The following is a 24,573-nucleotide window of genomic DNA, read 5'->3' as shown; positions in this document are numbered from 1 at the left end:
AATGCATAGCTAATGGTGGTGACTATGTTGAAAAACAGTGTTTTGTAGCTAAGAATTTGCTCTTGCAAATAGTGTTATCGTGCTCTTTGTACCTGCTGCAGTTTCCATGGAACTGAACAGGAGGCATTACTTTTGAACAACCTACATACATGCATTGAAGTTGCCTGCAACTACCAAAAAAGAAAACATTATTATCATCTTACGGACCAGGACAAATGTTCATGTACTTTGAAATAATTAAACATAAGCATCATTCCTTCTGGAAAAGTTTGATTCATACAATTATAGAATCACAGAATAGCTTGGGTTAGAAGGGGCCTTACAGATCATCTAGCTCCAAGCCACCTGAAAGAACACTGTATGTGTCCTTATCTGTTACTATCTTTTAAAATAAAATTCTAAACAAGGCATACTCACAACATTTCTTAAAATAGAGTCTCAGGGCTTTAAAAAGCCTTGCTTTTATAAACAAGTGAATTGCATTTTTATTGAACAATACACATTTTAGAGAGAGTTTTAGGTCAGTTAAACATTGTTAATTACAATTTCATTCTATCTTGAGGCAAAAAAAAAAAAAAAAAAAAAAAAAAAGCAGAATATTGCCAGTTACTAAATTGTAAAAGCTCATTCTCCATGGTCATTTGCTTGATAATAAGATCCACAGATGTGCTCACAGTATTAATATATAAAAAAATATTCTTGTCTTTATAGCTCCTATTTCAGTGAATGAGAAAAATTAGAGGTCTGTTATTTCAATAGACTGAAATACAAACTATTCATGTACATTCTTTCAGCAGTGTATTTGTATAATTCCTATTATTTTTATTGGCAGCAACACATGACTATTTGAAGGCAGAATAAACTCCATAAAGCGTAATTAGTTGTTCAGTTTTGCAAGCATCTTTCTACTCCAGTGTTTTAAAAGGCCTTCATAGCACTTAAAATTTCTCTCTCCATGCGGTGGCAAACTGTCACAACTTGCCAGAGTAATGCTGATTGTTAGCTAACGTGTAAAGAGAGAAATTAGCCTTTTACAGGAATGTATTCTCAAGCAAATTCTGTTTTTATGTCTCAGGAACCAGCCCAGTGCTGTTTGTGCCCCTATGTGTTTGGCGGAGCAGGAGAAAAAAGATTCTCCTTTATTCTCACTCTAGCAATATGACTTCTGGAAATAAACTCACCTGCCCTGAGCTGCTGGGAGCTCCATCATTAATTGTTTCAGTGGAAGCAACCCTACATCAATATATAAAAAGTTATCTTTCTATTTGGGAGCTGATTTAAACTAACATCAGTTTTCTCAAACTGTGTCTTGTGAAAGTGAGGGTTTGTTGTACCCTTCACGTCAAATAGAACAGGAAATCCCTGCTAACAACCACACAGACTACCAAAATAACTGTCAAAACCCAGAGATGCAGTTTCTCAGAATTAAAAACTCCCTCCCTCTACCACAGTAAGGAACAGCAATGAGAACAGCAACACAAGCAGTCACAGCAGGATCCACCACTGGGTTGGTCAGACAGTTGATCTGCCTGTTCATCCAAGGCTGGCTGTTAGACAGCTCACACACGGGGTTAAAGAAAGAACCTGAAGCAGTCTCAGCACAGGAAGGATTTGGCAAAAGGTATTGAAGTACTTACTGTCACACTGAATCACACTGACAAATTTATTTTGTTGGACAGCGAGGGTAGGGAATACTAAACCATATTAAAATAAAATAGCTGTAAACAATTTTTTCCAATAATGAAATGTCCAGAGGGAAAGGAATGCTTGTGCCTGGAGGGGGGCAGAGAGCCCCCTGAGAGCTGGATTGGAATCCCTAAATAAAAACAAGATTGTATTTGGGATCTAGAACACACAAAAAGTGTTAAAAAAAATAGCAGAAATACTCTAATGTACATTTGATAAACATGACAAAAGAAATTAGCTGGCCTGACAATTGGAGTGGACAGCAAATGTACTGTACAAACAGAAAGGAGGCTGTAGTTACAGAACCACTCATATGGAGTTCTAACAAGGGGTTAAAAATCTGAATATAAGTTTCCTTGTTTTTCTCTAGCTGTGCAAAGTGAGAACACATATAATAATAACAGCTTAGACATACAGGATGAGTAAATGTAAGACACAAGGGAAATGATAAACACCATTCAGCCACATGCAAGCTTGGCATTAATAATGACTTCAGCGGAATACAAACCTGTTTGACTGTTGAGTGCTAATAGCACTGTTAGGAAAATAAATAATTTGCATCCCCAAGTAGCAAGGGGCTCTCCATAAAGATTTCCATAAAGTTTTCACATTTTTTTTCCCTTCAGCAGATAATAAAGAGGGTTTTGATGAGTCAAAAGAAGCCCAAACATGCCTGCTAGTGAGAGCATTTAACTGAGCTTAGTACTATCTGGTTCTTATCTTAATTCATATTAATTCCCACTGAAGACTCTACCCCTTTAGTCCCATAGCTGCTGGAAGAAAGAGGAGAGCAAAGCATGGGAAGGGTTTTGGCCTAGATGTTTGATGTTAGACTCCTGTTCCTTTACCTTCACAGCGGTAACAGTCCCTTCAGGCTGGTGAACTCTCCTTCATGATGTGGAGGGACAGATTAGTCAATGGATTTCCACATTTATCAAATCACGTTTCCTTCCCGAAGCATTCACTTCACGACTGCGCATACGGATTTGCTATCTGCTCTCTACCTATCCCAACAACAAGCTAGGAAACTACCCAGGGCTATTCCAACCTCAGCCTTCTTTACCTGCAGCTGATAGCAGAAGATGTCTGTTCAGCTGGTATGCATACACAGCAATCAGTATTTCTGTGCATGCACACAGGTGTCTCTGCATGCAACATCAGTAAGAAAGGGGAAAAAAGGATATTGTTCAATTACCTTCTGCCTGAATGACCATAATCTTTTGCTTCAGATTAATTGACGGATTTATAAGACACAACTTTGGCTCCTGCTTCTGAGTTATGCACACTCCATTCTGATTTACAACCATCCAATTACGGTCATACAGCAAACCTTGATTTCCTACCGGCCATTCTGTAACCTGAAAAAGCATCAGGAGGGGATGAAAAGGTTTAGAAAATATTAGTTGTATTAACATATTCGTGCTGAAAAGATAGGGAAAAGAAACCAATAATGAAATTCCTTGAAATCAAAAAAGCTTTTGCAAGCTGACATCAGCCTTTATAACAGGAACTTTAAATCAAAGATCAAGTTCTCACTGCAAGAAGCTGACAGAAATGAATGGAGTTACTGTAATTTGTTGCATATTATCACACCCTTCGATTTAACAGAGCCGCAGGAATGCAGTAAATAATCAATGAAACACTCTGAAAACTCTTTTTAATTTTATACTCAGATATTTTAGGACCTCTTCCCCTTAACAATTTTAATTCACAAAGAATGGAGGTTTCGTGTGAGTTGTATGAAATAAGGAAAAAAAGAAGCAGAAAGCAAGGAAAACATGAAATTTAGAACTCTGAATAAACTTCCAATTTTTTTTTTTTTTTTTTTAAATGGAACCATTTTCTGAGAAAATATTCGCTGCTGAAGTTTCTGTTTCAGCTAGAGCATAATAGTTTTCCAAATCCTCCTGAAACAAAACATGATCTTCTCTGTGAGCTGTTCCTCCACTGATTCTATAATGCTCTTTTTTTCCAATAGCCTACACAGGCATATTGTCCTTGCTTTCATGTACATTTTTCTGGTGAAAAGAACATCTGTTACTGATGCTACACAGATGGTAATCTCAAAATGAAAAAAAAGAGAGCAATTTTAGTAATGTCTTTGGGCGATATTAATAACTGCTTTCTCCTTCAGAATGCTAAAATATTAATACCATTATTTTAACATAAAGCTAGGCATTTAAACATATTGTTTCCACTGACATATGCTTTCTAGTCACAGTTGAATATGGAGAAAAGTTAACTACAGATGAACTGTGTTGAATTCTTGTAGAGAAGCTTAGCACTTTCCACACAAAACCAGCTTTAGCAAAAAAATGCTGAGAGATTCTGATGCTCTGAAGAAAGCATGGCTTGAAGCACTGGTTATATTAATTAAAAGTCGCAATTTTGTTTAGCATGTGCTCTTTCCAAAACACCATAGAAGCCAAAGCACCCCAATCTTACAAACTTTTCCAGGTTTTGGAAAGTTCTCAGCAACAGACTGCCATCAAGAGCATGGCTAGAGAGAGCTGAGGGCAGGCACTCAAGATGAGCTGAAACGGGAAACTGAGAGCACTGAAGCTGAACTAGCCTCCCACTATCAACCATATGAGTTATCAACTGCATGAAATACAGAACATACATGGAAAAATTAAAAAAATGTATTTTATCAACATGATTTATAACACTCTTTGGCAGTTTTTGAAGTAAGTCTGGATAAAAACTCAGTCAAAAATGAAATCTTTATATCTGGCATGCCATCTGAAACAGCATTGTCCCAGCAACTATTTTTCACTCAGAGGGTGGTGACACACTGGAACAGGCTGCCCAAGGAGGCTGTGGATGCCCCATCCTTGGAGGCATTTAAGTCCAGGCTGAATGTGGCTCTGGGCAGCCTGGTCTGCTGGTTGGTGACCCTGCACTTAGCAGGGGGGTTGAAACAAGATGGTCATTGTGGTCCTTTTCATCCCAGGCCATTCTGTGATTTTATGAACTATATCAGCACCTAAAAGATCTGAACCTTTGCCTTTTTTTTTTTTTAGGAGAAGAATCACAGCTCAAACACTGCAATATCAGCTGAAGTACAGCTTTTTATGCTTGCTGTAAATTATCCTTTGGAGATGCCTGTATTGTTTGGTTATCCTGTAATTAGATTACAAAATACATTTTGAACAGCTGGTGATCATCTGAGAGCTGCAAGAATTTCCTGCTAACAAATCTCCTTTCCAAAACAGAAGATCACTTATCAGTAACACATCCTGTCATGGATATACAGATCATGAAGGGATTTGCAAGACATAATATAGTTAATAAACTAAAACAGCAGAAAATTATAGGAAGAACCCCAAAATGTGATTCCTAGCACCCAACTGTAACATTCAATTGTTTTGCTTCAACTTTGGGCCAGCTTCAGGCTCCACTCTGAGATGCAGCACACAGCTGAAGGTCTTGAGCCCATTTTTCCTCTGGTTCCTCTAGTTGTTTGCTATCATAATAAGAATGATACACAAATGTCCCCAGTAGTAAGTCCCATGCCTCTCATGAATGTCCTGAGCAAACTGTCAAGTGCCCTACTTTCCCTCTACAGTTCAACTTAGTGTATTGCATGTCTGCTCCAATAATTAAAGTTGCAACAAGAAAATAACTGTGTACTCTGCCTTGAACAGGGAGTCACAGATGATCATGAAATAGAGCTGATTTGCTGCTAATATTGACACAGGAGATGAGTGTGGAATTGCTATTCTCTCCAGTACTTTGGCTTTCAATCTGCACAGACCCTCTTCCACCATTATTTGAAAGAGGCTGAAGGGATTGTTCAGTGATTGCAAGCAACTTAAGTAGAGCAGTTCAAATAAAGGACATCGTTAGAGGCACAGTAAGAGTGGTTCAATTTGGCTCCCTTGGATTACGTCCCACATGTCTGCCCAAAATCAGCTAATAAGACACAGCCTGCACAAGAGATGCACATCCTGGAGGACAGGCAGCACGAGGCAAGGTAGGGCACTCAAACAGCGCTATATACCTATAATTAGGTAACTAAAAGAGTGAAGCAAAGCAGCCAGGGAAGCTTACTACTGCAGAGTGAAATGAAACAGGCTAACTTACATCATAATAAGAAATATTGTATTACATCAATTCCCTGAAACTGCATGACCATCTCTTCTTCTGAGACAAATTAGAAGGTGAAGGACAGAGAGAAGCACGGACATCATGCCTTCACTGGTTACTGCATGCACACAACTTCATTCCCAGCATGGCAGGTGAGCTAATTATACAACATTCAAATATGCCTATAAGCTCAATGCACAGAACACAACCAGTACATTGCATTATCCTATCTTCTTTAGCAATTTTTCTTTTTGTAATATTTTTATTCCAAAAACATGTTTTTGTTTTGTTCAGAATTTTCTCTAAAGCGTTTTGGGCTGCATTTTTCCATAGTCCACTGTAACGTCATCACAAAAGCTAACACAATTTTCAGGCACATTAAAGAAAGCACTGAACAGCTTTTAAATTATGCAAGTTTAAAAATGCTAGTGGTCTTACATATAATTTATCTACTGATTACTAAGAACTTGCATTGTATTTCTGATTAAAAGCTAATTTGTTTTCTGTGTTGAGATGCAATTTTTATCTTCTGAAATCTACTGCAAGAATAATAAAGTTATTAATGTTTAAAGTCCTAACCTTTTTACTGGGCACATTGCACTACGTAATTATGCAAGATTCATTGACATGAGAGATGTTCATGTTTAAAAATGTATGTTTAAAATATGTTTTTATGTTGGAAAAGAAGAAAAATGTGGTCAGGGACAGAGGCTACTCTTCTTTCCTACTTCTCTCCATTTAATAAAATAATTGTAGGAAAGTGAATACACATTTAAGACATTCAGCTAGAATATTCTGCCTTCTAGTTCCTAAGCCATATGTACAAAATCCATGGAACGTAACTGAACAGAGACAGTCCTGTGGCCAGGAAAAGTTCATGAAACATGCACACAGTAGGAGCTAACCAGTCTGCAGTAGGCTGAATACCTTAATGCAAGGTTTTATCCTGCCAGATGCCGAAGTACTCTGACTCTCATTTTCACTGGAGGCGAATCACCTCCTACACTAAAACACAGTTTTAGCTCATAGTTTAGATAAAGAGGAGATGATGTGACTTAAAAGAGGAGATTAAACAGGTGTGAGCCCACATTCATATACTTGAATTTGTCCTTCTGTTACTAATTAAGTCATCTATACTGCAAACTACAAGTTGAGGGACAGGCTTCACTGGGCGATGCATGAGGTCTTGCACACATAGGTGGAATCTTCCACTATCCATTTTATTTTAGGCAAACAAATCTGATCGTGTACTTCCCAATAAAGCCCATTTACAAGGCATGCTGAAGGTCTGACCTTCACATCAACTGGAAGACTGCAACTTGAACTTATGAATCTGAGATTCCGATCTCAAGTATCCAAGTACAAGATGAGTGATTTTATTGCAGCCTAATACCTAAGCCACTTTTTCACATCAGCTGGTTTGGAGCTACTATGTAACTGACAAATATAGGCATCAAATTTTAACAGGAAATATTTTTCTAACTTTCCAACAACTGCAAAACATTTAAAGCTATTTTAAATTTATATTATGAAATTGAATTTCAATTATTGGCTTCTATCTGAAGACCATGGGAACTACAAGCTACATTATTACTTCAGACGTTTATGGAGTTAGTAAAGCGAAGGGACAGTAAAGTGTGAAGTCTGCATGACAAAGAGAATGGCAAAAGAATAATCTTCTACTGGAATCAGCCTTTTCATGATAACGCCTAGAGATCTTATGATAATTACTATTTTAGAAGGCAAAATGATTTTCAGGACTTGGGCCCATTTAATTGCGGTACGGCGTCTCTAGCATGCTTGGCTTAAAATTCCAGTGTGTGTGGATTGGTTATTTTCCCCTTCCAAGGTGACGTAGGCTGAAGTTGTAGTAATGGTGTGCAGAGTATTATGGAGGATGATGCACTCTGCATTTGGTGGTCTGGGTTCTGGCAGCACTGGCTATCTATTTTACTCTTCAGCATTGGAAAGAAACTAAGCCACTGTCTGGGTGACAATGGGATCAACTGCCTTTGAGTTTTAATGCTCATTACAAGTGGTGGGCTGTGAGCTGCCATATTTATCTCTTTTACATGCAGAAAATCAGGTTGGCAGATCTTTCAATCTGTCTATAAATATATGTCAGATAGTGCCTAGAAGTGCCACTCTGACTTTTGGTAACAAAAATATGAAGAACACCTGGTAGACAGGAAGATGATCGCATAAGCAAACACATTTTCCTTTCTGGCTTACTTCAATATTGAAAATCATATAATGTTCCAATATACTTTTGGCTTCACTTCCTGGCCTGTTCTCCTCATGCACTGAAATCCATTTTTAATTAAATCTATTAATTCAACTTCTATTGTTATCTTCTATGGATTAAATGGAAATGTACAAAACATGTTCTTTGAGAAGGCGATGAGGAGAGCTGTATGCTGCCTACAGTGAAGTTCCAGTCCCTTTCAATATTATATACTAAAGCAAGCATACATTTCATTAGGTATTACCCTTTGGCAGTACAGGCTCTGACAGTGCTTAGCTATTGGGCTCTAACACAGCTGATGCTTCATTACCAAAAAATATCAAATCAGAGACTTCAAAAATATTTCTAGGCATGAAAACCTAAACCTCATACAGTTCCAAATTTTAAATTTGCACTTTTAATCTAAACTAACTAAGCCTAGCGTTAGCTGCTGCCTATCCAATCCACGTAGCCGTTGATACCTCGTGCAGTCAATGGAAAGAGACAGAAATATCTAGGGACAATTCATTTTTCCTACTGCAGATGCCTATTTTATGATAAGATGATTTAGCAGGTATCCATCTCTTCCTGCTTACCGAATAATATCTAACTTTAGAGGGATAAGGTCAGGTGAGATGAACTCTGCTTTCATGCTGGGCCCATTAACACATACCTGGCACAAGAATTATGCATGGGGATTTTCCTCCTCCATTAAAACTGCAATTCTGTCTGTCAGGGTGTTCCAGCTTTTTATTAATTTATTACCTAGAGAAGTTTCCCTCCACAGAGCTTGAAGAGAGGAAAACTGGCTCAGTTTGAGAAAACAAAAGCTGTCTTTCACACTGAGGTGTGGTTTATCTGCTTCTGGGCACAATTACTTCAAAGTCTTCCTGGCTCTGAGTGTTCTGGTATGTATCCTGTAACACCAGCCTGCATGTTAAAAATAGAATTTGACACCAAACGGTCCCAAATACTGCTAAGACATATTTCAGTGTTTCTGTAGTGGGCTTCTGCAATATAGCTGTAATAACTGCAACATTTAAACAAAGGTTAAAACATTCTCACATGATTACTTTGATTTTTAAAGGGTTTGATTTAGTGGAAGGTTAATAAAGGGTGGAAAATTATTTGTTCAGGTCTCATTTAATGCTCAAGACTGTGCCTCTGAATTAAAAACATCATAAGCAAACCAAGTTTAGAAATGCAGATATTTTGTTAATCTTTCAAAGACATTGCTTCAATTCCTCCCTTTTTCATTTTTTTGCATTAAGGAAAAAAGAAAAAAAAAAGAAAAAAGATGAAAACAGCTGAGAATCCATATTTTAAATGCAGGTGATTTGTCACTGGATTTGACCCCAATTTTCATTCATATGTGAGACAGTGACCTACACCAGCAAGTTTTCACAGGGAAAGTTATACCATTATTGACATTCATTAAATCAGTTCTCAGTATGGTACTAAGCAGAGTCACATTCTAGGTCATGTGTGGGCCATACACCTATTTCATCATGCATTATTTTAAAAAAAAGTCACAGCTAAGGTGATGATATTATTAACTTGGCAAAAAAGCAATTAAAATCTTCAAAGAGTGAACTTTCAAATAGTGCAGCAACACTTAAATGTCATATTTCTGTTGCAAATGTATTTTTAATGATAACATTTCTTTGTAATGTAAATCAACCTCCTCTCAATTATAACATGTTAATCAAGTTATTTCTAAATTGCTGCCTACCCATCAATGCCTACAAATCCATCACATGTCATTCAGTGAAAGCATACTAATTATTTAATTATATTTTAGTCAAATTTTGCAAAGCCAACTTTTTTTTTTTTTTTCCCCAAAACTGCATATTATGCGCTGATTTTTCTGTGATGGGCGATAGAGGAGCAAAGACACATTTGCATCTTGTAGCTTCAGTCTAATTGAAAATCCTTTAGAGTGCCTTAGCAGGCAGGGCTCAATCCTAGAGATTGGAGAAATGGAAAAGTGAGCACCCCATGCTGTTTCCTAGTATCTAATGCACATGTTGTTCCTGGTTGACACATTTGATAGTTGGGGATAAAATAAGTATAATTTAAAGCACATACCTCAAATGCAGAGCAAGATTTGATTGGATACAGGTAAATACTGATGACAGTAATGGGCTCGCCACCCCTTTTAATCTTTGGCACAGCAACCTCAGAAAGAGCTTCCCTTATGCTTTCCGACTGAGACTCCGGTGACTGCCAACCGACAGTCCTCTCTGTTCCAGATGGATGATTCCTATGTTCTCTATCTGCAATATGCGTTCTTGGAGACAATTTATTGACGCTGTTAAAGTAAGAGTGGTCATCTGGGGCAGGTTCTGTTGTCAGCTGCGTAGCAGAGGATTGAAAGGGAATCTCAGTGTCTGACTTAGAGAACCTTGTGGCTATGATGAATTTCAAAAATGCCTGTGCATCTTCAAAAGAAGACATGTAACCAAAGGATATTCTCACAGAACCAGTGGGACGTCCATCAATTAAGTCAATATCATCTCCACAGACATGGCCAGCCTAGTTTAAAATAGAAAGAAAAGCAGAGTTATTATGACAGACTGCATTACTTCCCCCTTACTGTACATAGTTATTCAAAAGTCTGTTAATTCTAACCTGAAATACTGTTTTCAGAAATACACAGTTAACCCATGAATACATGCAGAAAAAGGAGAAAAATTCCCAAATGTCTAATTAGCCACTCGAGCAGGGAAAAATATTGTTTTGTAATGTTTGCCCTATTCTACCCCAAAGCAAGAGGATCTTCACAAAAACTTATGTCAAGAAAAAGTTTACATGTGCCAGAATAGCCTGTTAGCAAGATCAGTCCCCAGATAAATTCCAGTCTCATCTGCATAATTCACTGAGATTTAAACTGGGATATTACATTCAGTTAGCTGACCAAATCACTAGCCTGCTGGTTTCTGTGGGAGTTTTGTTTATATCCACTGTCAGAACAGTTCCATTTTATATAATCAGTGGCATATTCACTGAATTGTAGAGGTTGGAAAGACCATCTGGTCCAACCCTCTGCTAAACCAGGTTCCTAGAGAAGGTTGCACAGGAAAGCATCCAGAGGGGTTTTGAATATCTCCAGAGACTCCACAACCTTTCTGTGCAGGTTGTTCCCGTGCTGTGTCACCCAGAAAGAAAAAAAGTTTATTCTTAGATTTGTATCAAATTTCCTGTGTTCCCATTTGTGTCCCTTGTCTCACGTCCTGTTGCTGAGGAACACTGAAAAGAGTCTGGCCCCATTCACTTTGATTCCTACCCTTTAGATATTCACAAGCATTGATAAGATTCCCTCTCAGGCTTTTCTTCTCCAGACTGAATATTCTCCAGTCTCTTAGCCTTTCCTTGCAAGGGAGATGCTCCAGGCCCGTAACTATCTTTGTACTCCTCAGCTTGACACTTCCTAGAAGTTCCTAGTCTTTCTTGAACTGGGGAGCCCAGAACTAGACACAGTATTCCAGATGTGGTCTCACCAGTGCAGAATAGAAGGGGAGAATCACCTCCCTCAACCTGCTGGCCCCATTCTTTTTAACACACCCCAGGATACCATTAGCCTTTTAGGCCCCGAGGGCACATTGCTGGCTCATCATCAGCCTGCTGTCTACCAGGTTACCAAGATCCTTCTTTGCAGATCTCTCCAGCAGGTCAGCCCTTAACCTGTACTGGTATATGTGGTTATTCCTCCCCAGGTGCATGACTCTACACTGAGTCATTTAGTTTAACTTCATCAGGTTCTTCTCTGCCCAACTCTCCAGCTTGTCCAGGTCTCACTGAATGGCAGCACAGCCATCTGGTGTGTCAGTCACTCCTCCCAGCTTTGTATCATCAGCAAAATTGCTAAGGGTGGATCCTATCCCTTCATCCAGGTCAATGATAAAGATGTTGGCAAGACTGGGCCCAGTATCAATGCCTGGGATGCCTGGTAAATACTGCTAGTTACAGGTCTCCAACTGATCTCTGCACGGCTGATCACAATCCTCTGAACTCTGCCAGTCAACAAGGTCTCAGAGAGCCTCACTGTCCTCTCATCTATCCCTCACCATGGTGATCTGCAATAAATCTGTCTTGCTGATCCAGTCAACTTGTTGCTTTCAGTACATATGGAAGAACTCTTCCCCTAACATTAATTCCTTTGAAAAATACAAGTTTTAACTAATGGTAAAGCTCAAAAATCCCTCAAATACCATTAACAATGATGTCTGTATATCCTCCTATCTGATATGTCTTTCATAAAGTGTGCACTCTGCAAAACTCTTTGTTGGAGCAGAAGTTTCTCCTTCGGTTAAACAGGTGAGTGCCACTCACCTCCAGCGAGATAAGCTAGAAACTCCCTTTGATCACCCACCTAACATTAGCTCAACAGTGGACATGACATTTAGCTCTAAGTTTCACAGAAGGTTGTTCTTTTTCCCCATAATTTCATTTATTTATGCATTTCTGTTAAATAAAAATGGATGTGTGAATAGTGAAGGCTTTTTCAAGCAGGAAATGTTATGTTCTATGGACATAAGTCCCACTTTCTTTCTGGGAGAAAAAAAAAAGGCAAAAACAAAGCATATATGCAAACAATGTGAATAAAAGCTCTCTTCCTTTGCACAGTAATATAGTCAATAACTCATTTAGGTCTTTTGCTGATGAGAATGTCTCAAAAGAACTGCTTGACTGCACTACCTCATCATACCACTTCTGGAAGATGAAAAATCCCTGTAAGTATGCGTTCTTCATTGGGCTTATCCTGATGAAAATGTTCAGTAATATTTACATGATACTGACCTAAGTGATGCAACACAGTGCTTCGTATTTTTGAATGAAATAAAAGCAACGTATATTGCTTTGGGTCCATAAAATGGTTTTGTTTCAACACCTCGTTTCAATGAACTTAAGTTCATTTTTTTCTTTAGCATGGTAATTGAGTTGAAAGATCAGAGAAAGCAAATCAAACTCACCTTAATTCTAAAAGTTGCAGAGACTCAAAAGCACAACATATGATAAACTACTTTATTCTTTAACTATCTATCTATTTACTAATATTTTCTTTATGGTTTAGGGCCAGATTTTCCTCTCTCGCCCTCATATCTCCCATCCTTTGTGAAATTCAGAACTGATAGCCTGGGTCACTGAATTTGTAAGTTTTCCAAGGGCAATGTATCACATAATCTCATTCAGAAACTAACCTGCAGGTTCTTTTGGATGTCCTCATCGCTTATACCCAAATGCATCTGGCAGGCTCCTGTGTTACAGAAGCAACCTGTGCGGACATGTATGTTGCAGAGGCTGGCCATCTTTTCCACCTTCCCGATTCAACAGGAAATAACACATAGAAGAAGAACAAAAGACAGACATTTAAAGTTGTGGTAAACTATATATACAGTGTTTTAAGGGTACAAATCAACTGGGGGTAAATCACATCTCTAAATTATTAACAACTGACTGTAGCTGTCAGCATTCCCATAATACACTGAGGATTTTTCAGCCTTGTTATTTCAGCTGAAAGAAAACACTGATGGAAGCAGATAATTACAGTAGCACTGAGAGAAAGTTATACAGCACACACACGAACACACACACAGTGTATCAGTTCAGACACGGATCCTTCTAATACCAGCACACACGCTTACTTTTAAATCTGTGCACCTATACTGGTAATGTGAATTACAGGTCTGCAGCACAGTGTCATTTAGGGTTTGGCCTCAACCATCACCTACAACTGCCCCTACAAGACGAAGAGTGAGGGGTGGGGCACCTTTTCAGTTAGCAGAAGGAAACCTTTCTCACCAGGAATCTGATACTGTAAGTCCTCATTACAGAAAATGAAGATATTAGTGTGTTCGTGGCACACCAGTGCTTGAAGAATCAGCCCCTCACCAAGCAACTACACCTCATCGGGCAGGCACTCCACTGGGATACTTCCTTCGATTTTCCACACATGACCACCCAGTCTACCAACTCACAGATGAATGTTTTCCTGGTGCTATGCTTTTTTTGTGTTATACTGTCCCTTTATCATCCACTTAATATTGAATGAGCATAAATACAATGATTGATGAAGAGCTGGCATGAGTGAATGATGTGAAAAACAGAGGCACTTCTCTTTATATGCATCAGAAGGAGAAGCAGATACGGATGCAATGGGAGAGTGGCATTGGCTCTCTAAATGGCCCCACAGAGAAGAAACGCAGATTGTCAAGGATTCATAGCAATGCTAAGAAACAAGGAAAGCACACCATGGGGATCCTCTTAGCACAGTTCAAAAACCATGGAAGCACACAGTAGGGATCTGAACACTCTTTATGTTGATTTGAAAAAGCAACAACAGCTGGTGCTAATGATAACTGAGCAGGTATAGATACTGGCAGTTATTTCTTTGACAACAAATGACAAATAGGCCTGGTCATGACTTGGAAAAAGGACAGATGGTCAGAAAGGTACATCCAATTGGCACATCCAGCCCTTACCACAGACTTCCAGAACCACCTCACACAAACTCTGTTTAATCTCTCTGTGCTTTATCTCCTCTACTGCAAAAGGGAAACTCGGGGTCCTAGGAATAAGCATGTTACAGTTTGAGGGGACTCAGATATGCCAGAAACACAGTCCTCCTCTCAGGCAGCTAAGGCTACATGCAGAATGGGAGCACTCAAAGCAGTAGGAATGGAAGTGCTTACCATTTCAGACCTGTCACTTCCCTAGCTGTCAACCCATGCTTTACCTGCCTGAACTATCAGTGGAAACATTCAATCTAGTTTTTCTAGGAGGCTTAAACTCTGTTTGCTTTTATGTTCTTTAAACATAATTTTTTTTAATATTGGTTACTGGTGAGCACTTTCCAGATTATCCCAACACAGCCCATCCTCTGTCTCCTGTTTTCTGGCATCATCAGTCCTTTAATGTCAGCCTTCTGACAGCTTTGAGTTTGCTTGTGTGAGCCTTCATTTTACTGTCTTGGGTCCTTGAAAAACCAAGCCCTTCATTAGAACTTATTCTAGGCTGAAATAATTCAACCTAAGCAGCGTTCAGTTCTGCTAAAAGCAGTTCAAACTAAAAGCACTCAGTGCGTGGGACACAAGATACTTCACACAAAAATGTGCTGTATACACATAGGAAATCCTACACTATTATGGAGTGAAAGATATCGCCGCTCATGCTTAAATGTGCTCAGCCTCATTAGTTCAGTTCAAAATGGTTTAGCTCTCAAATGGAGAAACAACCAAACTAACCAGACTTGGAAAGCAGAGAAAAGATGTCTTTTCATGACTAATGCTTTGGAGAATAAACTGTGTTCAAAGCATGTTTCTCAAATCAAAGTTACAGCTAAAGTCATCTGTTGAGAAAGATTGTTGTGGTGTCATTAACTTTGTGCTGTCAGAAGACTTCAGTCTGGGAACAGTGACATTTTCTTCGACTTCTTTATACACTTAAATGAGAAAAGTTTATATTCTGATATAACATGGTTTGTCATGGAGCTGGTGACTCGTGGGTGGATCTATCGTTCTGTTAATGATGACAAGCAAGGCTAAAATCATGACAGATTTCACTACTGAGACTGTACAGTGGATTTATTTTCTCAGTATTCAAAAAGCTTAGAAAATCTCTTTTTAATACTGGTTTGTTTGTTTGTTTGTTTTCTTTTGAAGAAATGTTGCTGGGCAGCCTTGATTATCCAAATGTATGCAATGTAATGAAGTTTCCATGACCTAGCTTCAAGGAATTGTTAACAAGATTATTTTTTAAAATTTTTTACATTTTGTCAAATAAACGATTACTATGCTTTAATAAAGGCCTCAGAATTTCATTCTAACCTTGCCTAGCATTAAGAAGAGAAAGACATGACATGACCCTTCTTCGATAACACTTTTAACTATGATGTATATTAGTCTGTACAGTACATAAAGATTATTGATACATAAAAATGTATGAATATTAGGGGAATATAGGGAAGTAAGGTTCAGGAGAACAAAGATAAGTTATTCATAAGCTTTACTATTAATTGAGTTCCATTATCACCAATGCAAGGCTTAAATATACATAGATGCCCTGCAGATTTTGGTGACATGATGCACACTTATTATTGAAAGCAATGAAACCAAGTAAAGAATGAGCACATGCAGCACTGCCAATCTATCTGCCCCTTGAACACATGCTTGACTGTCCCTTGGACATATGCTATGCCTTCTTTAGTTCCACCCTAGAAATATTCTGTGCGGGGAGCTAATTCAATCTCTCTCCACAGCGTTACCACAGAGCAAAACAAATAGAACATAAAACATCTGTTACAGTTATTTCAATGAAGAAAAGCTTATTTAAATAAAGCACATCTCCAAAATTGCCATAAGGAGCAATAACGGGTACGGAACTCAGGCTTAGGAAATAAAGCATGATGCTTGCAGCTCTGTATCTAACAATGGCACCAAGCTTTTGGGAACCAGAAACGTGTTCATCAATAAGGCACAGAAGCATGAATGGTACTAATGGTATGTACACAGAGTTATGCATTCCAATCTTCAGCTTTGGTGGTTCTCTGAGTCCAATAATTGGAACCATTGTACCTAGGTTTTTCAAAGCCTAATGATGACAGTTGAAGTGCAAAACACATGCAGAATCTTTACAGCATTTTAATCAATTTCAGTCAGTGAGGACACAGTAGTGAAGTCATCACAGTATCCTGGAGTCTCGTCTGTCCCTCACAGTCCCTTGGCATTCATTACTTTTTCTGAAGCTGTTTGCTGGGGGCCAAACCCTGCAAGGCTGCTTCATGCCCAAGCACTCTCATGTCAGATCATCTCAACTTTTGACAAGAAAAAAGTACTTTTTCTAGTTCCATGTGGTCTTCGAGTTTAACAAACACACGTGAATAATGTCCATCTAAACCAATTTTTAAAGTACTTATCTTTGTCTCAGAGAGAATTTCTGTTTTAAGCACAGTTGCTGCCCTAAGCAAGTCAGCCTTCAGTATTGACATGTTGACCAAATGTTCACCTTTAGCATGTGCTCTGTTTGGCAAATACTATTACAATTGATATATATTTTTTTAAATTTAAAAAAAAAACAACAGGGTGGAGAGGTTTTATTTTTAGGATTTCAGTGTACTGTCCTACAACAATCTCCTGTTGGATAGCTCCTGTTTTAGTTCATACTTAGAAGATGAACAGAAAATAGATTTTCATGTGTTCTACCTTTCTATTCTTTTTCACACTGTTGCACCAGTAACTCCTCTGCCTTTGCCAAATGACTGACTTCTGCTATCCACTCCCTTCGGGACTTCTCTTGAGGTATGCTGCACGGTGTAAGCCTTTGTCTGGCTTCAGACTCTGCTGAAACAAGTCTGAGGATGATGCTCTTACTGCAGGTAGATATATACTAAATGATAGAAAAGATTTACAAATACCTTGTAGTTTTTCATTATTTCTAACTACCAAAGTCTAAGATTCTCAGTAAGAATGGTGGATTGCTTAGGAATCTCTGCTGAAATCATTTCTGCAGGTTCAAATTCTGCAGCTGTTTTTCAAGCAAGTTATTTTACTGAGCATCACAATTACTGACATGAATAAAAGTCTTTTTTATAATAGGTCATGAAGTGTTCTGAAAACACACAACAACAACAAAATCATTTAATTCAAAAGTGGCAGGTATTGTCTTCAAGCATTGGGACTGGGACTTCTCATTCTACTTTCTGTAATGACCACATTTCAGAGGAATTTGCATGTCTGATGGACTTGCTCATTAGAAGAATTTCACTGCACACCACTGATGGCTGCCTATAAAACAAGATTCATGACACTGTGTTCCACATCCACTGGTAAATTAATTCACTGATTCATGGCATGGAATTTGAGACAAAGTAAGCTAGCTCTTTCCGTCATCCAGCATTTGACTGTAAAATGTTGTTGCTGATGCAAATGCATAATTAATTTTTTTTTTTAATACAATTTAATAAGAAGTAGGTCAGAATATGTACATATACACACACATACATACATAAGCAGTTGTTTTGGAATAACTTGGTAGGGAGAAAAAAGCATTTTATCTGAGTAACAATATTATTAAACTGGTTTAACTGCATGGTTTCCTGGTTTTGCTATCTCAAGGAAGGAATTTCCACCAATCTCCTAGTATTGATGAAGCTGATCCTCAGCTGCTGATTTTGTCTCTAGTTGTTAACAATGGTTTAAACAAATTGGTATGTGGATGTAAATCTTTCTTCAGTCTACATACATTCATCACTCTCTCCTTAGCAGACAGCAGTAGTGTATCAGACTAAGATACTGAAATCTACTGAAATTGCCAAACTGAGCATCTTGATAGTGGAAGTATGAAGTTTTCAGGAAATTTCTTGTTGATGTGATAATTTAATCTGCCAGTTTAAAAAAACCCTCAAATAATAGGCATGATTGCAGATAGGAAAATTCAGAATAATTTGGAATACATGGTTTCCCATTCTGCAGGAATTCTCTCCTAGAGGATGCCACATGCATAACAAATTGTAGGTCCTCCATGCATAAAGGAGTAGCAAGAATTTTACACTTCTGAGATCCAGAAACTACCAGATACTTTGGGAATTAGGTGACTGTAAAGAAGAAATGAAACAGTCTTGATTTTTAATGGATGACTTCACTGCTTTTTGTGCCCTGTACTACATGTGGTGAATTGGGGTATGGGCTTATTTGGAACATATCTCAACTTTGGGAGTCTAAGATCCAGCTACTGAAATTGAAAAGGTTGATGAGTAGGTAAAACACCTTAGTTTTGTCTGATTTGGCACCTCAGTTCTCATTGGTCTTCCCAGTCAATCATATTTTGTTTTCTTTTCTTTTTAAGACCATATTCAGTGATAATAAAAATCCTGTTGATAAAGTGACATCCAGAAAAGGGCAGATTCCAGGAAGAAAAGCAAAGCAAAGAAACTCAAGCCTTCTGCAGACTTCTAGCTCTGACTTCAACGTAGCTTTCCCATGTTGTAACAGGAAACTGTTTCTATCACTACATCCAGTTGTGCATCTCTAGCTACCTCGTAGGCTAAAGGGATCAGGGTAGACTCTCAGGGTAGCTGAAACTTTCCCCACCTTTTTCCTTTTTTCTTATATCCCTTAAATCTCCTTTTGTCTGTATTTATTTCCTCCAAATGGCAACAATACTGCTTCCTTACCATGCAGGGAGGTCATGGGGTTAAATACTAACATTTCCCTTTGTTGAAATATTACTTTAATTACAGCCATACAGGTTCCTATAATTTTCTCCCTAAAATTTCTCTGAAGGGAGAAGGAAGATGCAAGTGAGGTAATAGAGCAGGTAGAGCCAGGCCTCTCCTCGTCTTCAAAAGATTCAGACAGTTGGCTGAAACTGGACACTGCATTCATTCAAAGGCAGCTGATCCACTTTTATTAATATCTAGAAAAAAGCATCCAGCAGAGGCTGTCAGAAGTGCAGTCCTCTTCCTGCTGCCATGGAGTTTCTTTTCATATTTCTCTCCTACGTAACAAGGTCTGCAGTTTAGAGCCACAGTTTAGCCCTGTGAGAAAATATTTAGCCTCCCCCATTTATCTTAGATTCTGTCATCTGAACAACTGTGAGCATCTTTCTTTTATCTCCTTTACAGTTTCCCTAGCAACATGCAAGGACATTCCAGAGAAGTGGTGTCAGGCAAAATCTTCAGTCTAGGCTTTCATGGAGCTTTCTAACCTTGACCAGCTCTGGTGAGCAGTAAAACAGTACACAATTTTAAGCATATCACCTCACAAGTGCCTTTGTCCTCCTGCAATGAGATACTGTAAAAAGCAACTCAACTTGTACCCTACCATAACTTCCTCAACAAGACAAGCCTCATTATCTATTAAAACAGGCCTGTAGTTATCACACTGAATCTCTCAAGTACATCATCTCCTTACTTTCAGTCAGTAAATCCCTAACTAGCTCAATGAGAATGTATGCTGCATTGCCATCCCCTTATAAGAGCTGTATTTGAGTGCCCGATGCTGTGTTACTGTTATCTTGTAACCAAACACAAGCAAAGAACCAGACTGTAATGGCCAGTTTCTTGCCAGTTTGAAGTAACTAGGTGCTATTTATTGTCATGCCATCATGGTTTGCTGCATCTCTACTATCTCCCTGCTTGGGAGTCGTCCATAGCACAATTGGAAACTAATTGGAACCAAGGAAGTTAGTGGAGGTTCAAAAGGAATCTTCCCAGCAATTTTACTTCTTGCAGTTCTGTTTGCATTCTATTTCACCGGTCCATCCACTGTCCCCAGCTTCCTGAAATCAATGCCTGAATCCATAGCTAAAATCAATAATGAGCAATCACTCCAGTCATTTTTAGATTGCTATTGGGAAGAAGGCCAAAAATGCCATTAAGTATGTTAAGAACACTTTTCTTTCCCTGAGTCATCAAAATTAATATAATGAGTGGATATGCTTCTAAAAGCATTATTGTAACTAAGTCAGGGTCATCTGACCATCCCTGAGCAGACTTTCTTAGCTAGAATTAACAAATGCTGAATTTCCATTTTCGCTGCCTCCCTCCCCCCCCCAAGGAAAAAAAGGCTGCACTTCTCCAACTGCAAAACCGAATGATTACATAAAAGAAGTAAGAGTTGGGGGAAAAATAATAATAATAAAAACAAAAAAATAGATTTTGAAGAACAGCAAGGAACTCAAAATTTAAGTATAGTAGAAATTATTGCTCCTTGCTTTTTAATAATAACCCACTTTCTCCTGCAGGGACATGGCATGAATTTCCAGAGCAGGTGAACAGGTCAGATGGCTACTACCAGACTCCAGCCAGCAATCTGACCAAACTGACCTAGTAATAGCTTCCAGTTCTAAAGAAATGCTGCAGCTCCTTTTTTCTTCACTCTTCTAATGTTCATATTCTCACTCCAATTCTGTACAGATGTACAATGCAGTGGACCCAGTCCACTAGAGCAGCAGAGGGTACTGTCTAGGATATAAAAAGCAGTATTTCAGGAAATCTACCTTCTTCAGCTATTGCATGGTTCTTTTCATCAAGTTCCTAAGTAATTACATGAATATCTATCCATCCATAAGTGTGAATATACACATGTATCTGCCACTTCATGTCTGAGGATATTGACCTATTTTCTCTTAATTCCTGAGTGATTAGAGAGTGCTATTGAGATAATTGTATAAGTGGGGAAAACAGGTATTGAATCTGTCAAGATTCAGAAAGACTTCAGCAGAAACAGAGGATACCAGCAGCCCATTGCTGGGTTCCTGGATACTGATGTGGGTCCAGCTAAGCAGTTTTTTAGTATATCATTGAAGAAAAAGGAAGATCTTAAAATAGAATATTTAGGAATGAAAGCAAAGAAAGTGCACCTGTGATGAAAAGGTACAGCCAGAATTTGCTATGGCCACTGTATCTACCATGAGCAACTACTTTTATGTACATTTCCCATCATCTCTCACACCTCTTTGTCACTTATTACTTTTGTTTGAAGGCCTAAGTGCAAAAAGACAGAATAAATTCTATTGGCACATATTGCTGTCTCTTAGCCAGGTTGTGCTTCTGAATGCTTGCCCAAATCTCCTGTCTCACACGGTTGGAATCTTCTGTTTTTCTGCTTTCGTGTCCACACTCATCTCTTTTTTTAATTTACCCAGTGCTTATAGAAATGAAGACTTTGGTTGCATTGAGAGAAACTTAGGTTCATCATCAAGATATATTTTGTAGCAGTGAATATATCTAAATTTCAGCCTCATAAGTCTGTGGAAAGGTTCAGATTAAGATGATCCTATCTTGGCACATAATGAGATGGATAACCTCTCACGGTCCCTACAGTGCTAAAACTTGTTTTTCCCCCCTTCATATCTCAAATCACTGGAATAAGTTTCACTTGACTGTTAACTACTTACAAGAGAATTCATTGCTGTGGAATGCTTTGGATAAAAAAGGATAAATGGAGTTCAAAAGAAAACAAATACTTTCGTTTCTAGGAGAAGTCTCATTCTTTTTACTTTTTCTTTTTCCCCCTCTCTTCCAAAACCAGCACGTGAACACTGGAAGAAAGAGACTATGGAGTAGCCATGGTACAGTGGTGAGATCCTCCGTGGCTCTTGTTATGCCTAAGTGATTTGGTGCCACATTTTCAAATGGAAGACCCTGCTCTACACTTCAGAATGACAGAAAACAACAACAGGACAGAAGAAAACAACAGTGGGTCACTGAGTATACCCTTAACTCTTAATACCCTTAATATTGCCCTTAACATAACAAAGTAGATGGAAATAGAAAGTGGATGAGAGAGTGGGCAGATGCCATAATAAGAGCAGTCATCAGATTGCACAATAGATTTGTGCTGAGGGGACAAGTTATCCGTTGAGAAGTGTTGATAGGTTTTCCCTGCAAAATAATGAAGAAAGATAAGTTCAAAGTCTAGCTCTCCCCTCACTCTATCTGGGCTGATGGGAATGAGCAAGGATATGCTAATGCAATCTCCTAGACAAAGCTGATCACAATCTAGCTGAGCAGGGTTCTCAATCCTGAGAGCCAAAACTCACCCATATGTAACACTGCCGAAGAGCTTTTCCTAGAAGATGCAAAATGTTTACATAGTCTTTGGCAGCTGATTGCTGTTATAGCAGTTTGTCTATCACACACGTGTGAAATGGCAGGCAGAACGGCTGGGACTTTTAATGAACTGATGCTTACTCCGTTCTTAACAGGATTTTTAGGAGGCATGGTAGGCATATATGGATGCTAAGGAAATTTTTGCAGGTGAGACAGTCACAGCAAGCCACAGGCTTCAGGCAAAGCAGGTATTGTGAAAAAGAAAAGCTATGAGAGCTAGGATGGTTTGATCGCTTTTTAAGCCCATAACACACAGTAAAAATAACAACAAAAAAAATATTTCTCAGCGATCCAGGGGGAAAAAGTTTGTTAAAGGAAGCTGTACTTCTCGGGGGGGGCAGAAAACACAGAACTGGGAGGTGTGACTGGATAAGAGCTCCCTAGAGCATGAATTCAACAGATGTTTCAAGGTGAAACTCCATCTGCCCATCTCTGCCCTAGTCCCTTTCACTTCTTCCAGTTCCCAAACTGATTTTACAGGAAGAAACGTGAAAGGTTGTTAAAATTTCTCTCCAACCATCTATATTACAAAGAATATTTAACAGATCTCTTCTTCCTTTGAGAAGTAAGAGTAAAACTCAAAATAATATTAGCACAAAAGCTCCACATGGCAGAGCTGGTATTCTTTTTCAAATCTGCAAGTGGAGAGATATGTACAATTCCACACTTTTATCCTCTTTGTATGAAAACCACTTTTTTTTCTGTCTATATTTGTTGTTTCAAATCAATATTCCCTTACAGCTCTTCCATCCCCTCTTTGGCAATTGTAACACATTACGGAAATGCAGGCAAGACTTTGATAAAATGATGGCAACGATGCAAACTGAAGCCGAGTCATTGCTGTCAAGCAGTGTTTCACAGACTGGAAGGACTTGAGGATATTTATAAACTCATATATACTGAAAATAGCAAAAATTCACTATAAATAAATGAGGCAATGGTGATTTGCTGCATTAGAAATCTGCAGTATTAGCTCATCCCTGAATACATACATACATATGACCCCATTTTTGTGACATCATAAAATCTCTTTAATGTCTAGAGCAAATTGCTCTTTTTCTTTTTTTTCTGGAAGCCTTACAAAGAAATAGGAGATCGGCAGCTTACTGCATTAATGCCAATCCTTCCACTTTGATCCTGCACCACTGACTTAGCAGGGGTCCTTTGACTCTAGTGCTACGCTTTCCAAAATGTCAGCTAGTCACCTGTCCATTCCTTAACAGCAAAAGCTCTAATGCTGGAGAACTACCCATTCTGAACTGGGCAAGTATATGTGATGAAGCTGTTTGGTATTAAATACCAATATACTGGTATAATGGCCATCTTTATGCCCTAGGCTTGCTACAGTTTCTCTGTTCATAACCTGGGCACAAGTGGACACACAACATAAAATGGCAGACATGCTGTTGTAAAGAACAGGCAGTACATGTAAAAAGAACGCAGATATCTTCCCAACACATTTCAAGAATAAATCAATAACAACAGCAGTCCAAGGGAAGTATGGTGGAGCTCAAAGGGAAGTTTGGTGCAGCTCAAAGAAGGAAATTTAGTGTAGTTTTAGTGCCAAAAGACTATAGACTAATGGGGATTTCAAAACTTTAGTAGTTTTGTTTCTAGATAAAGACATATTTGTTCATGAAAAAAACTGAAGAAAAAGCTTTTGAACAATGATTGATACTTGAAGCCTGCCAGTCCCTCTTCTTTAATTGTTTTAATTACCATTTAGAGCAAAATAGCTAAACCAGTAATTGAGCCATCCATTAAACCAATGATACACATAGCATTCAAAGATAGTTCTTCCAAAAGTAACACTCTAAAACACTGATAGTCTTCAACAATCACAAACAGCTAAAAGAGAGACAAAGAACAATTCAACTTATCTAACTACTCCACTCTCACCCTACCATTTCTTAATATTTACATGTCCTGTATCACACATACTGGGACAGGAAGCTATCAAAAA

General features: G+C 38.5%; 1 protein-coding gene across 1 annotated transcript in view; it reads right to left on the bottom strand.

Moving 5' to 3' along the window:
- MOCOS (molybdenum cofactor sulfurase) overlaps positions 1–24,573 on the bottom strand; it is a 210,083-nt gene that overhangs the window by 23,860 nt on the left and 161,650 nt on the right. The window contains exons 7-9 of the mRNA XM_042839828.1: positions 13,201–13,317; positions 10,088–10,534; positions 2,882–3,044 (exon numbers count right to left, since the gene is read on the bottom strand). Coding sequence (XP_042695762.1) covers positions 2,882–3,044; positions 10,088–10,534; positions 13,201–13,317 — 727 coding nt within the window. The remainder of the gene's footprint in view (positions 1–2,881; positions 3,045–10,087; positions 10,535–13,200; positions 13,318–24,573) is intronic.

This window comes from Centrocercus urophasianus, unplaced genomic scaffold, assembly GCF_019232065.1.
Source record: "Centrocercus urophasianus isolate 14NV4802_14NV808 unplaced genomic scaffold, USGS_Curo_1.0 seq_11, whole genome shotgun sequence".
In the NCBI taxonomy this organism is placed as follows: Eukaryota; Metazoa; Chordata; class Aves; order Galliformes; family Phasianidae; genus Centrocercus; species Centrocercus urophasianus.
Note: the sequence above shows the minus strand (reverse complement) of the source record. Positions and strands in the feature narration are given on the sequence as shown.